The sequence below is a fragment of the Tachysurus vachellii genome, chromosome 2 (genome assembly GCF_030014155.1).
Source record: "Tachysurus vachellii isolate PV-2020 chromosome 2, HZAU_Pvac_v1, whole genome shotgun sequence".
Taxonomy (NCBI): Eukaryota; Metazoa; Chordata; class Actinopteri; order Siluriformes; family Bagridae; genus Tachysurus; species Tachysurus vachellii.
Window position 1 is genome coordinate 39,668,461 of NC_083461.1, and position 15,389 is coordinate 39,683,849.

Genomic DNA, 15,389 nt, shown 5'->3' on the forward strand with positions numbered 1-15,389 from the left:
AGAGTTAATAAAGATTTAGACGTCATGATGCTCACACACTTCTGTTTGTGAAACAAGCTTGGAGTTTATTTACACCTGAAAACAGGAAGTGAGTCATATCCCAGGAACAAATCTGAACAGCGAGCTGTTCCTGGGATATGACTCACTTCCTGTGTACTAGTGGAATCTCCATCACACTCCATCACACACTCCATCACACTCCATTACACTCCATCACACACTCCATCACAACACTCCATCACAGTGTGATGCAGTGTGATAGAGAGTGTGATAGAGAGTGTGATGGAGTGTGTGGTGGAGTGTGTGTGATGGAGTATGATGAAGAGTGTAATAGAGTGTTGTGATGGAGTGTGATGGAGTGTGTGATGGAGTGTAATGGAGTGTGATGTCATATAGGAAGTGAGTACACAGGAAGTGAGACATATCCCAGGAACAGCTCGCTGTTCATATTTAACACAGCTTCCTGTGTACTAGTGGAATCTCCATCACACTCCATCACACTCCATCACACACTCCATCACAACACTCCATCACACTCCATCACAACACTCTATTACACTCTTCATCATACTCCATCACACACACTCCACCACACACTCCATCACACTCTCTATCACACTGCATCACACTCTCATCACACTCTTCATCGCATTCTTCACCACACTTCATCACACACTCCATTACACTCCATCACACACTCCATCACAACACTCTATTACACTCTATATCACACTTTCCAACACACTTCATCACACACTCAACAGAATCTCCATCTTACACTCCATAATATATTTCATCACACACTCGTTCACACACTCCCACACACACTCTCATCACACTCTTTTCACAGTCTACATCACACTCTCATCACACAGTTCCATCACTCACTCCATTACACTCTCCATCACACACACATTTTTCCTAGTGGAGACTCCCGACACTCTAGATACACATTAACTGTACAAAAAAACTGCAGTGTGTGTGTGTGTGTGTGTGTGTGTGTGTGTGTGTGTGTGTGTGTGTGTGTGTTACCAAGAAACCACAAACGACAAACTGAAGATGTCAGAAGTCGCTACTTTCCCTCCTCACATGGCACTGACATTTGAGACTCCTTCCATTAAATGTTACAGCTGAAAAAATCTTCACCATATCAATGATTGTTTTTTGTGAGCGAGCTTTTGGTATAAAAACAGAAATATCTATAAACGTGCACATTAATATAAACCTGTTAGACATATCAGTATTACTGTAAAAAAAACTCAATCTTTTTGTTCAAATTTTCAATATAAATTATTTTCATACGACTCGGATGGTGCGATGACTAGCGATGACTAGTGATGACTAGCGATGACTAGCAATGACTAGCGATGACTAGCGATGACTAGCGATGACTAGCAATGACTAGCGATGACTAGCGATGACTAGCGATGACTAGCGCTCTGTCTTTTTTTTTTTAATCGTTCCTCTCTTGAAGTAAATGAAATTAAAAACAACAAGGACGGCGGCGAGGGACAAATAACTGTAACCGCATCACATTTCCAAACACATTAGCAGCCTAATTTAGTCTCCTCGGAGCAATCAAGGAATCAGGGAAGAAAGTTTCGTTCGTACGCCGCCACAACTCAAGATGAGATCTTACCACAAAAAAAAAAACAGGAAACAGGAAGCTGAACGTGCTACATGGGCTTGTTTAATACAGCAACACAGAAAGAAGTTAGCATGTTAGCAGTTTACTTCTTGTTGTTGTTGTTGTTTATGTAATGTTTCATATAAACATTAAGTTGTTTCCTTTTATCATTCCACAAAATACGTGAGAGCCGAGTTTGCTCGAAGTTTTAATGCTGCGGTTTGTTTAATTAGCACAAAACTAGCATATTAAACTAAAGTACTTTATATATGAAAAGTGTCATTTTTTTATATGCAAACAGAACTAAAGGGGTGTGTCCAGAAAGTGCTTGGCCCCCTTAATCGCAGCGTGCAGTTTGGATTTCTTATAAGTAAAATAATCTCAGTGTCTAAAGTGTCTTTATTTCTGCAGGTACAACATATTTAAAAAAAGATACGATCTGGTTCGTCTCCATCTTCCTCCTATAAAATGAGGAGGATGAGGAGTTAGTGTGGATGAGCTGCATTACTGCAAGATTTACCTTTTATAGTATTTGGTGGTGGGGGGGCACGGTGTCTTAGTGGTTAGCACGTTCCCCTCACACCTCCAGGGTTGGGGGTTTGATTCCCGCCTCCACCTTGTGTGTGTGGAGTTTGCATGTTCTCCCCGTGCCTCTGGGGTTTCCTCCGGGTACTCCAGTTTCCTCCCCCGGTCCAAAGACATGCATGGTAGGTTGATTGGCATCTCTGGAAAATTGTCCGTACTGTGTGATTGCGTGAGTGAATGAGTGTGTATGTGTGAGCCCTGTGATGGGTTGGCACTCCGTCCAGGGTGTATCCTGCCTTGATGCCCGATGACACCTGAGATCCCCGTGACCCGAGGTAGTTCAGATAAGCGGTAGAAGATGAGTGAGTGAGTGAGTATTTGGTGGGCGTGGCTAAATGTCCATTTAAATGTGATGCACAATCAGGCAAATCCCATTTAAACTCCTAACCTTCATCAGATAGATAGATAGATAGATAGATAGATAGATAGATAGATAGATAGACAGACAGACAGATATATAGATAGATGTTCAAGAGCTGTATTATTTTTCTTCATGTGCTTGAATCATGCTTCAGAAATCCTTCAGAGCTCCTACTCGACTTCTGACCCTCGAGTGAAAGCCTTTATTTATTTATATTTGTTCCATTCACCGAGTCTCATGCTGACACGATGAGAGGAGGATGAAGAGGATAAAGACACTATGCAGCTGTGCCTTTGTGGAGAAAAAGCAAAAAAAACAGGTGGTGAAAAAATTCATCTTGATCATAGAGATATCTTAACGTACATCTAGAAGTCCGTGGTGTTCCATCCTCCAACCCACAGTTCCTGGACGTCACGTGAACCCGCCTGTGTTCCGTCAAAGTGCTGTGCTTCCTTAACGATGATGGCTTCCTTCATCAAGGTCGCTTTCATCTTCTTTATTTCAAAAAAGAATAAAACATCTCTCATGATGGTCACTAAAACATACACGTGTTCACTGGTTCCATCAGGAAGTCCACTTGGATCTCTAAGTGCTCTTCACCTGAAACCAGAAACTTTACCTTCTCTGCAGTTCATTTCTCTTGAGCGTCTCAGGATCTCGTGTCTCTCTTACAAAAGCCTTATTTCTCCACACAGACTCGACCTTGACTCCGTCACAAAAGACACAATGTGTGTTTCAGCATCACACTCGATGCCTTTCTGTGAAGAGTAAGAGAAATTTGGAACGATGTCAGGGAGAAAATCTATTGTGGAGGAGATCAAAGGCCACATCAAAGGAGCCAAAAAGAAGAAAAAGGAGGTGTGTGTCGATGAGGACTGGAGAAGCGAAAGCCTCCAAGCACGTGCTCTCGCATCACGAAGCTGGCTTGCAATTCCTGAAAACTCCCCAATGAATGTTTGTCTGAGTTCTCCATTCTGATTGGTCAGAAAGTGTTGATTAATGATGTCATAAAGGTTACCATGTTGTCTATAACACTAAACAGATAAAAAGTATCATGTGTTGTTCTGATGTGATGAAGGAACTTCAGGATGTGCTTCATCACACCATGTCATCCATCATCACACCATCTTCTGATGTCATCCTTCATCACACCATCTTCTGATGTCATCCATCATCACACCATCCTCTGATGTCATCCATCATCACATCATCTTCTGATGTCATCCATCATCACACCATCTTCTGATGTCATCCATCATCACACCATCTTCTGATGTCATCCATCATCACACCATCTTCTGATGTCATCCATCATCACACCATCTTCTGATGTCATCCTTCATCACACCATCTTCTGATGTTTGGAAATGTAAATCTGGAGCTAGCACCAAATTGCCTGAAGCTGAAATCATGCTAATGAAAGCCCTCCCATGCTGCCACTGATCTGTCAGCGCTGTCACTATACGTTATAATTATGTCCCACCATACGAAGTTCATTGCCATCGCCTTGGTTACTGGCGGCGTAGAGGCAGAGCGGAATGCTGGGATGTGCCGAAAGGAACAGTGCTGAATTAAACCTGTGTCAGTGTTTAATAAATCAGAACAGAATTTAAATTTCGGTCAAAACACAACCATGAGACAAGACCACACATCTGTCTGTCTGTCTGTCTGTCTGTCTGTCTGTCTGTCTCTACATCTGTCTGTCTGTCTGTCTGTCTGTCTGTCTCTACATCTGTCTGTCTGTCTGTCTGTCTGTCTGTCTGTCTGTCTGTCTGTCTGTCTCTACATCTGTCTGTCTGTCTGGCTGTCTGTCTCTACATCTGTCTGTCTGTCTGTCTGTCTGTCTCTACATCTGTCTGTCTGTCTGTCTGTCTCTACATATGTCTGTCTGTCTCTACATCTGTCTGTCTGTCTGTCTGTCTGTCTGTCTCTACATCTGTCTGTCTGTCTGTCTGTCTCTACATCTGTCTGTCTGTCTGTCTCTACATCTGTCTGTCTGTCTCTACATCTGTCTGTCTGTCTGTCTCTACATCTGTCTGTCTGTCTGTCTGTCTCTACATCTGTCTGTCTGTTTGTCTCTCTCACTCTACATCTGTCTGTCTGTCTGTCTGTCTCTCGCTCTACATCTCTCTACGTCTTTTTGTGTCTCTCTGCATGTCTGCCGCTCTCTCTCTCTCTCTCTCTCTCTCTCTCTCTCTCTCAATGTCAGACACACTCTCTCTCTCTCTATCACTTTCTCTCTCTATTTTAAAGAACAACTCTTATTAATAAACATATTATTTAGAACTTAGCGATTAATATAATTATCATTAGTCATGGGATCTTAACAAACAGGGCTGTGTGTGTGTATATGTGTGTGTGTGTGTGTGTGTGTGTGTGTGTGTGTCTCTCTCTCTCTCTCTCTCTCTATGTCTGTTCTTTTCATCCCTCTTTTATCTTTGTCCATCCCCCTCACGCTGCTATTCTGGCCTCTTTCTCTTCCTTCTTTCTCCTCTTTTCTTCTCCTCCCTCTGTCTTTTCCCTTTTCATCTCTTGTCCTTCCCTGAGGATCTCTGGTCTGTTCTGGAGGACGTGTCTCTGTGGAACCCTGTAACTGTAAAAAAGCAGCAGGAATCCAGAGAACCTTCCAGAAACATCAGAAAGGGTTTCAAATGGAGCACTGTGCCAAAGAGGGAGAGAGAGAGAGAGAGAGAGAGAGAGAGAGAGAGAGAGAGAGAGAGAGAGAAAGATGATGAGAGAGAAATGAGAGGACAAGTGACAGTGAAAGGGAGGAGTTCACAGAACCACAGTTCCCCTCAGACACAATCTCTTTTATACTTTCATTTCCAATCAGTGTCTCTCTCTCTCTCTCTCTCTCTCTCTCTCTCTCTCTCTCTCTCTCTCTCTGTCTCTCTCTCTCTCTTTCTTACACTCTCTTTTTCTCCCTCTCTCCACTTTACTCTACCTCTCCAGCTCTTTCTGACCCGAGAGTGTCTTGCGCTCTTTTTTACCTTGTCATCTTTTATTCCTTCCTTCATCTCTGTCCTCTATACTTTATCAGCTCATCTCTCTTTCTCTCACTTGACACTTTATCACCTTCTCTCTTTATCTTTCTTTCTCCACCTTTTTTACTTTTTAATTTCCTATCCTCTATATCTCTCTCCCTCTCTCTCTCTCTCTTTCTCTTCCTCTCTCTTATGTCTGTCTTGCTCTGACTGCTTCACTCTCTGTCTTTCTCTGCATTGTGTTTTCTCGCTCTTTGCCTCTGTCTCTCTTTCACTTTCTTTTGATCAGCATGTTTATCCCTTATTTCTCTCTCTATTGCATTGTTTCTCTCTGCTTCTCTCTCTCTCTCTCTCTCTCTCTCTCTCTCTCTCTCTCTCTCTCTCTCTCTCTCTCTCTCTCTCTCTCTCTGGGACTTTCACATCTTCTGTCTTTCTCTCTCACTCACAGTCTCTCTGTCTGTCTCTCTCTCTTTTCCTTTCTCTCACACTCATTTATACTCTTTCATATGTTTCCATGTCTCTGCCTCTCTCTCTCTCTCTCTCTCTCTCTCTCTGTCATTATTAGCTCATCTGTTCCTAACAGTGATGTTATTACCCCAGACACTGAAACTCTATCTGATGGACTGAAGGGTATCAGTGGAGTTGATTAGCGCACTGCATCGTCACCCTTTTCCTGGAACAATGCTAGCAATTAGCTAAGCTTTTTAGCCAGATTACAATCTTGGGAGTAGAAACAGTGCTAGAGCGAACAAAGCTTGTTGTGTTGGAGACTTTCAATTAAACTGACTCACAGAAACAAGGTGCACGGTTAGCATGAAGTTAGCATCTTTGGTTCAGATGTGTGTTGCTGCAAACTCTGAACATAACAAAGGAATCTGCACTGGATGTATCTCATAATTCAGTTCACAGCTTGACAGGGCAGGTCATGACGAAATGCTCCAACACTTAAAAAATCTCAGGTCCCTGGAGCTGTAGAGGCGAAGCAGCCATGTGTGAACGAGGTGTAAACAAGTAAATCACACACACACACACACACACACACACACACACACAGCATGTATCTGCCCCCATGAAACTTGATCTTTAAGAAATGTGAGCTAGTGATGCTGAGGTTTCATGATTCATTGTTTTGGATTCACTTCAGTTGATTTACAACCAACTGAATCATTTAGCCGCATAAATTAATTTAAGCTTCTGTATCTGTCAGGCTCAAAAAGGGGTGTGTTTCAGTGCTCATGTGAACTGTGTGTGTGTGTGTGTGTGTGTGTGTGTGTGTGTGTGTGTGTGTGTGTGTGTGTGTGTGTGTGTGTGTGTGTGTGTGTGTAAGACTACTAGAAATTGCCTCCATTTATTTATCATATTATGAGGAGTACCCACACACACCCCCCACACACACAGAACGAGAGAGCGAGAGAGAGAGAGAGAGAGAGAGAGAGAGAGAGAGAGAGAGAGAGAGAGAGAGAGAGAGACAGAGAGACAGAGAGACAGAGAGAGAGGGGTAAAGGGTGAAGGTGAAGCGGGTGGCTGATATAAAGTAAAAGAAAGAAAGAAAGAAAGAAAGAAAGAAAGAAAGAAAGAAAGAAAGAAAGAAAGAAAGAAAGAAAGAAAGAATTTAGGATAATTGATGAAAAATTAAAGCTGAACAGAAAAAGAATTGTGTAAAGAGACGATTGAATTGAAAATAAATAACAAAAGCAAATGGAAAGCAGAAGGAGAGAAGTGAGATGAAGAAGAAAATAAAAGAAGGAAAAAGAAAAAACAACAGAATAAATAGATAGATAACAATAACGGCAAAATAAAGAGAGAGAGGGAGGACAGAAAGAATAGATTGAACATAAGGTATGGAGAGAAAGAAACAGAGAGAGAGAGAGAGAGAGAGAGAGAGAGAGAGAGAGAGAGAGAGAGAGAGAGAGTTTGCGGAGCTGTCCACGTCGCAGGTGCTGAAATTCTCTAAATGAATATTTAACACTAATATGAAAATTCATTAATATTTAAATGAAGGTTGAACCCGCTATGATAAAAAGTTGTGGCAGTACATGTAAATGTGTCATGAATAAACAAATAAATAAACAAACAAATAAATAAATAAAAACAACTTTGCATTTCGCGTGAAGGAGAAGAGGAAAGTGGGCTTAAAGAACAGACATACGATCGCGTGTGCAGATGATACGGGCACACTTCGAGCCTTGTGGGACTCGCATCATCATCATCAGCAGCAGCATCATCATCAACAACATCACACAGAATGCACACACACACACACACACACACACACACGCGCGCGCGCGCGGATCCGCACAGCACCGGTCCGCGGCAGAGCTGCAACCCGCACTATTAAAATGCGCCCCACGCGCGCTTCGATCCGAGAGTCAGCCATTAACCACTCATCATCATCATCATCATCATCGTCTCTGAAATATACACAGACTCTCACCTTCAGCGCCTCGATATCCAGCGATGCAGATCGTTCCATGCGCGCGCGATTAACGGGGTCTGCGCCGACAACACAACACACACCGGAATAAAGTTGTGTAGTCGGGACTAACGGCTCATTCCCGGTGCCGATCCACGTCCCCGGATGTTCGGGATCCGCTGCGCGCTGGTCCCATGAGCCGAATACGCGCCGACAAGAATAAGAATAATAAGGAGAAAAAGACAAATGTAATTTTAAAAAGCACCCCGAAATTAATCTCTCGCGCCTCTTCGCTTTCTGCGTCTGACCGGAGGAGACTAAATCCGCCGGCGCGCGCCCCCGACGCGCTCTGCTCGGGAGCGCGCACGGCGCGGCGGGTCCTCACACATTCCTTCCTCCTCCTGCGGCAGGGTCTTCTCACAGAAAGAAATGCAGGATGGAGAAGAGAAGAAAGGATAGAAGGATAGTGTGATTGGAGAGAGGGGGGTGGATCTGTCTCTCAGCGACAGTGGGGCTCAGAGAGAGGGGGGGGAGAAAAGGATGATAGAAGAAATGAGAGAGGGGAGAGAAATGGAGGTAAATAAAGACTCAGAATGAGAGAGAGAGCGAGAGAGCGAGAGAGAGAGAGAGAGAGAGAGAGAGAGAGACAGGCAGACAGAGAGAGACAGACAGACAGAGAGAAACGCGCAGCTGCAGTGTTTTTTAACTTTTAATTGGCACGAGCGCACACTAACTGCAACAAACAAAATCGCCACGTGCCGAGTAAATATGATTGCGCGCGCGCCGGTGAAACAAAAATTATTACGTCATTTAAAATTTATAAATACTCCTACGTTTATTGAATATGTGTGCGGTGCGTGCGTGTGTGTGTGTGTGTGTGTGTGTGTGAGAGAGAGAGAGAGAGAGAGAGAGAGAGAGAGAGAGAGAGAGAGAGAGAGAGAGTGAGAGAGAGAGGGGGGAGAGGGGGATATGACGTGTCTGTAAACGAATCTTTGACTTTTTTTCAAGCCGTTTTGTAATTAATCATTTCTTTGACACGCTCTTTTATTTGCGCACCTGACATAACTGCATGCGTGTGTGTGTGTGTGTGTGTGCGTAAGTGTGTGTGTGTATGTGTGTGTGAGATTGTGTGTGTGTGTGTGTGTGTGTGTGAGAGAGAGAGAGAGAGAGAGAGAGAGAGAGAGAGAGAGAGAGAGAGAGATAGAGTGTGTGTCCCTTGTGAGTGAGTGTATATGTAGGTGTTGTATTTTCAGAAGTGTGTCCCAGATAAATCTCGAGCCTCACCAATGTCACCTGATTGTGATCTTATTATTATTATTATTATTATTATTATTATTATTATTATTATTATTATTATTATTAAACACTCTGCAGATTTAAGACTAAAACTACTGAATAAAACTGAAAGTTGGAAATGAAAAGTGAGAATTTGGGAGAATTGTGATGACGCACAGCTTTCAGTTTACTTTTAGTTGGAACGTTCATTCATTCATTCATCTTCTACCGCTTATCCGAACTACCTCGGGTCACGGGGAGCCTGTGCCTATCTCAGGTGTCATTGGGCATCAAGGCAGGATACACCCTGGACGGAGTGCCAACCCATCGCAGGGCACACACACACACACACACACACACACACACACTCATTCACTCACACACTCACACACTACGGACAATTTTCCAGAGATGCCAATCAGCCTACCATGCATGTCTTTGGGAGGAAACCGGAGTACCCGGAGGAAACCCCCGAGGCACGGTGAGAACATGCAAACTCCACACACACAAGGTGGAGGCGGGAATCGAACCAGCTAACCACTAAGACACCGTGCCCCCCAGTTGGAACGTTGTTTTCCTTTATTAAAATTGTGCCAGTTCATTAGTGACGTAGTGACGTTAACCTGCTCCGTCCTCGCTGATGTCTGTTACTCAGTTACATCAGTAAGTCTGATGGTATTGTGGGCGGGGTTTAGTGTATAGACTGTTTATTGTCCTCTGCTCGACATTTCTCAGGTTTATGATAACGGCGTTGCGTTTCATCGATGCAAAGCGTTCGCGTTAAATTCTGCTCTAACTGCCGCGACACGCAAGTATTGTTCTTCACGACTCATTAACTTTAACACAGTCATGCATCTCTTTGTCTGAGTACATACACACACACTCACACTCGCACACACACTCACTCACACACACACACACATACACTCACACACACACACTCATACACACACACTCACACACAAACACATATAGTCTCACACACACACACACACACACACACACACTCACACACACACACAAACACTCATACACACACACACTCACACACAAACACTCACACACACACTCATACACACACATACACACAAAGTCACACACACTCGATTTTAAAATGGTACTCTGTTACACGTGTGTGAGAGAGTGTGTGTGTGTGTGTGTGTGTGTGTGAGTGTGTGTGTGTGAGTGTATGTGTGTGTGTGTATGTGTGTACACCTTCTGAATTAAATACCTTCTGATTTAATTCGCTTATCCTCGTTATTACCAGCGATTCCAGCAAAACTACGTTTCCCATGAAACAACAGCAGGCTCGCTTCTGATTGGTCGCTGTTTGAACCAATCCCGTTCCTCAAACTCTGTACAACAGGAGCATCTTCCAAAATGGCTGCCACGTCTCAGCGCTTGACTTTCAACCTGCTGTGCGCAGTATTGTTTCTTATTCTGGCGCTTTTCCTTCAGCCCGGAGGAGGTCAGAAGAAAAAAGAGGTACGAATTATGTCATGGAAATAATTCAGATCCAATGATGTTCATCTTCGGCGTTAAAAGCGCCACCCGGCGCTGTCCAGTGATGACCGAATACCAATCGGCTTGTTCATCCCTACGTAGGGGCCCTAGTTAGGGTATAAGAGAGGGGCGTGTGCAGCGCGTGCAGCGCACTTGGGTTTATACATCAAGGCGTTTGTTATTCGGCCTTTTACTGCCTTTATTCTAATGGGATCTGAAACCGCTGAACATCAACTTCCGGGTAAAATATGATGGAGAAAAATAATAAGGAAAATAGATCACGGTCTATCTGTCAAAACAGACCGACAGACAGACAGACCTACAGACAGACAGACCTCCAGACAGACAGACAGACAGGCTTATAGACAGACAGACCTACAGACAGACAGACAGGCTTATAGACAGACAGACCTACAGACAGACCTACAGACAGACAGACAGACAGGCTTATAGACAGACAGACCTACAGACAGACAGACAGGCTTATAGACAGACAGACCTACAGACAGACTTATAGACAGACACAGACTTACAGACAGACAGACCTACAGACAGACAGAATAGATGTTTATTTTATTGTATTTTCCTCTTTATTTGTCTGAGAGCAGGAGAATAGAGTCATTTTGTTTTAAAAACAGATTTCACCATTAAACGTAACCAGCTATTGTTTTTGTATTAACTGATTATCTTTAAATATATTAAAATCTAAAATAAGACTTAGCTTTTATTTGTGTAATAATACAGAACATATTTATAACAGCATCATTTGATCAACTATAAACCAAATTCAAGTCTTTTGATTCAATTTCATTATAATTAAAATGTGTATTTTTGCTATTTTTATAATTATTTTTTAGTTAAAATGGCAATAACATTCTGTAGAGTCCCAGGGTGGGGGGTACAAACTTTTGAGCTTTGTAATAAAAAAATAAAATAGAACAGAATTATAAAATAGTGAGATGTTTGAATACTTCTTTCTCAATTAAACCAAACCTTTGTGCTCGATCATCTTTGCTGTTGCGTTAAAGTGCTGTGATGATGTCAGCAGGAGAGCAAGGCTCACACGGAGAACAGGATGAGAAACGCAGGAGTCTGGAGGAGGAACGTTCCTGCGCTTCATCGTTCATCACAGATGCAGAATATTCCATCCTCCAGTGAGATACATTAGGGGACGAAGGCAGATACACACACACACACACACACACACACACACACACACACACACACACACACTCTATCTCTCTAATATCTTTTTAATGGTCTGGAGTGTAACTCGTGAGTGATTTATTTGAACATGACAAAGACACAAAGTGAGAGTGTGCTGTGTAACAGGAGGAGGAGAAAGTTTTCATCTCTCTCTCTCTCTCTCTCTCTCTCTCTCTCTCTCTCCCTCTCTCTCTCTCCCTACACACACACTCACATTTTTTCTTCTCCACTCTCCTTTCATCTTTTTATCCCTCTATCCTGTTACATCAAAGCCATACTGATATCTGCCATATGACACTGTGGTCTTATCAGCACGCACACACACACACACACACACACACAACCACACACCTTGTAGTCTTGAAGTCTTGTAGTAAAGTGTAAACATTTTACTTTTAGCCCACACACACACACACACACACACACACACACACACACACACACACACACACACACACAATTCCAGTAAAGGCAATGAGAGCTGGTGAAACAGAACAGTGCCGCCTCCTTCTCTTCCTCCCCCCCTCCTCCTTCTCCTCCTCCTCCTTTTCTTTTTCTTTTTTTTCAGTCTTTATCACACACTTGATCGGTTTACATCCCTGAAAATTCCCGGCCCCAAGCTGTGTGTGTGTGTGTGTGTGTGTGTGTGTGTGTGTGTGTGTGTGTGTGTGTGTGTTGGGCTTCATTAAGCCACGCAGCAGTGAATAATTGAAAATGGTGAGGCAAGCCGTCGTTTTGACTGATGGTTTTATTCCGGAGACGTCCCCCATTCCTCGTACTGACATTTTAGCAAATAATTACCCGCTAGTTATTTTTAAAAGAGAGAGAGAGAGAGCGAGAGGCTGTTAGGAGGAGATTAAAGGCAGAGACGGGATAGCGATGTGGCGATGAAGGAGGAGGAAGTGGAAGGAAGCTCCATGAGGATGACGTTTGATAGTCTGAATGTCCAGAGACGAGGTTAATGAAGCTTATCAGGACGAACAGAACCGAATAAAGAGACACTGCTGTGAGACACAAACACACTGCTGAGGCTGTTACTTCATCAATGACTCCTCATCCACAGGTAACTGGGTTTTGTGGGCGTGGCTAAAAGCAACCTGTCTGACGTCCCATTTAAGTAAAAAGTTAATAAAAGTTAAAGGAGTTTGTGGACAGATCAGTAAACACCAGGCTGTGAGGAGCGTCTCATGGATGTTGGGCTTTTATTGGTTTTTGCCTGTCGGTAAAAATGTGGATTCAAAAATATCTCTGTAAAGAAAGACCATGAGTCATTTCGCTTGTAGCCTCTCTAGTCTTTTCTTTTGTACAAAGAGGTCGCCTGTTTATTTTTTTGTGCCTACTGGCGTGACGGGCGGGGCACTGGCGTGATGGGCGGGACATGTGTATGATGGGCGGGGCATGTATGTGATGGGTGGCGCATTGGCATGGTGGGCGGGGCATGTATGTGATGGGCGGCGCATTGGCGTGGTGGGTGGGGCACGGGCGTGACGGGCGGGGCACTGGCATGAAGGGCGGGGCACTGGCGCACCTGCAGTGTCTCCTGTCACACTAACAACAGTCGAAGTGGTCTGTCAGCTTGTGTATGATGTAGAGCAGGAAGCGATTTCCTAACAGTCCTTTGACGCAGCAGCACGTCTCACAGGAAGCACATGTTACCACGGTGACCGGGTCAGGGATTTGGGACCATGAGATTCAGAGCAGGATGAAGCTCTTACTGAAGATGAACGAGTGAAGGAACGATTCACTTCCTGATGATTCCAGTCACATCTGAGGTTCAGAGATTAGAGAGATTAGTAATGTTTATGGTGAAATTCCCAGGAATCCTGGATTCCAATCCAAACAAGCGGATTAGAGCTGGAGATTAGATCGGTGTCGGCTCACTGGAGCTGCGGCTACATGATGTGTGAGGAGAAGTGGTGTGATCGATATGAGTCCTGAACACACTCATGTTTTCTCTTCTCCACTGTTACTGTCGTCTTTTGTCGCCCTCCATCCTGTCACATCAAAGCCGTGCTGATATCTGCCACATAACACACACACTGCGCTCTCTCACACCACACACACACATAACACACACACATAACCCCTACACACACACATAAAACGCACACAGCGCTCTTTCACACCACACACACATAACCACCCCCCACACATACACACAACACACACACATACACACACACATATAGACACACACTCACACACATACACACACTCACACACATACACACACACAACCCCCCCCCCCCCACACACACACACATAACACACACACACACACACACATTTAAACAGCAATGACTTCAACCTGAAACACTCACTTGCTTTCTCTCATTCTCACTCCGTCCATAAAATGCTCTGGTGTGTGTGTGTGTGTGTGTGTGTGTGTGTGTGTGTGTGTGTGTGTGTGTGTGTGTGTGTGTGAGGTATTTTCAGGTAAGAGGTATTTTATTCTGCTCACACCATATCAACATTTACAGCTTGTTACTTGTTTAAAAAGTCTTAGTGTTTGTTCATTTCTCGTTCTGTTTAACGTGGCTGCAGGGGATCAGTGAGTTAATGTGTTTCTGATGTGTGTTACATATGAACCTTGTTCTAATAACTCACATGAATAAATTAGAAGGCTGAAGTGAGGACGGGAAAATGAGGTCTCTCTCACACACACACACACACACACACAGGATCTGTGTAATGGGAGTAAAATAATAAAAAAAGAATCTAAATTTAATTTCAGAGATTAATTTCTGCAAAAAAACCTTAAAGTGAAACTCAACACTGAATTAGTCAGTAATTAAAGGTGAAAAAGCAGGGAAGTGTGTGTGTGTGTGCGTGTGTGTGCGTGTGTGTGTGTGCGTGTGTGCGCGTGTGTGTGCGTAAGTGTGTGTGTGTGTGCGTGTGTGTGTGTGTGTGCGTGCGTGTGCGTGTGTGTGCGTGTGTGTGCGTGTGCGTGCGTGTGTGTGTGTGCGTGTGTGTGTGCATGTGTGTGTGTGTGTGTGTGTGTGTGTGTTCTTTGTATTTCTCCTTATGAAACCCAACACATTAAATGAATCTGTTCTCATCATTTAAATAAAGAAGTTCTTCATCTTTTCTATTCTCCTTTTTCCTCGTGAACAAATTGTAGTCAATTTCAGAGGTGAATCATTGGATTCATCTGTAGTGAAGAGATTCAATTTGAAGTTGACTCCTGGAAGGATTTGAAATGAATCTAATGAGTTGACTCGTTTCCTATCGTCCTTCTCCAGTCTTCTCTCTTTTAGGGTTTATAAGGTGAAATTTGTTTTTCTTTTACTTTAGGATTTTTTTTCTTGTCCATTTTGTTTTCATTTTTCTTTAAGTTTTATTTTTCATTCCACTTCCTTTTTTTTTCTTTTTCTTTTCTATTTATTTTTCTGCCTTTTTCCTTCTTTTTTAATTATTTATAAACGTCACTGTTCT

At 43.4% G+C, this 15,389-nt stretch overlaps 1 protein-coding gene across 1 annotated transcript in view; it reads left to right on the forward strand.

Annotated features, from left to right (window-relative positions):
- Positions 1-10,616: 10,616 nt before the first annotated feature.
- tusc3 (tumor suppressor candidate 3) overlaps positions 10,617-15,389 on the forward strand; it is a 29,007-nt gene continuing 24,234 nt past the window's right edge. Inside the window, exon 1 of the mRNA XM_060892409.1 lies at positions 10,617-10,730. Within this exon, the coding sequence (XP_060748392.1) occupies positions 10,626-10,730 (105 nt within the window). The 5' untranslated portion in view covers positions 10,617-10,625. The remainder of the gene's footprint in view (positions 10,731-15,389) is intronic.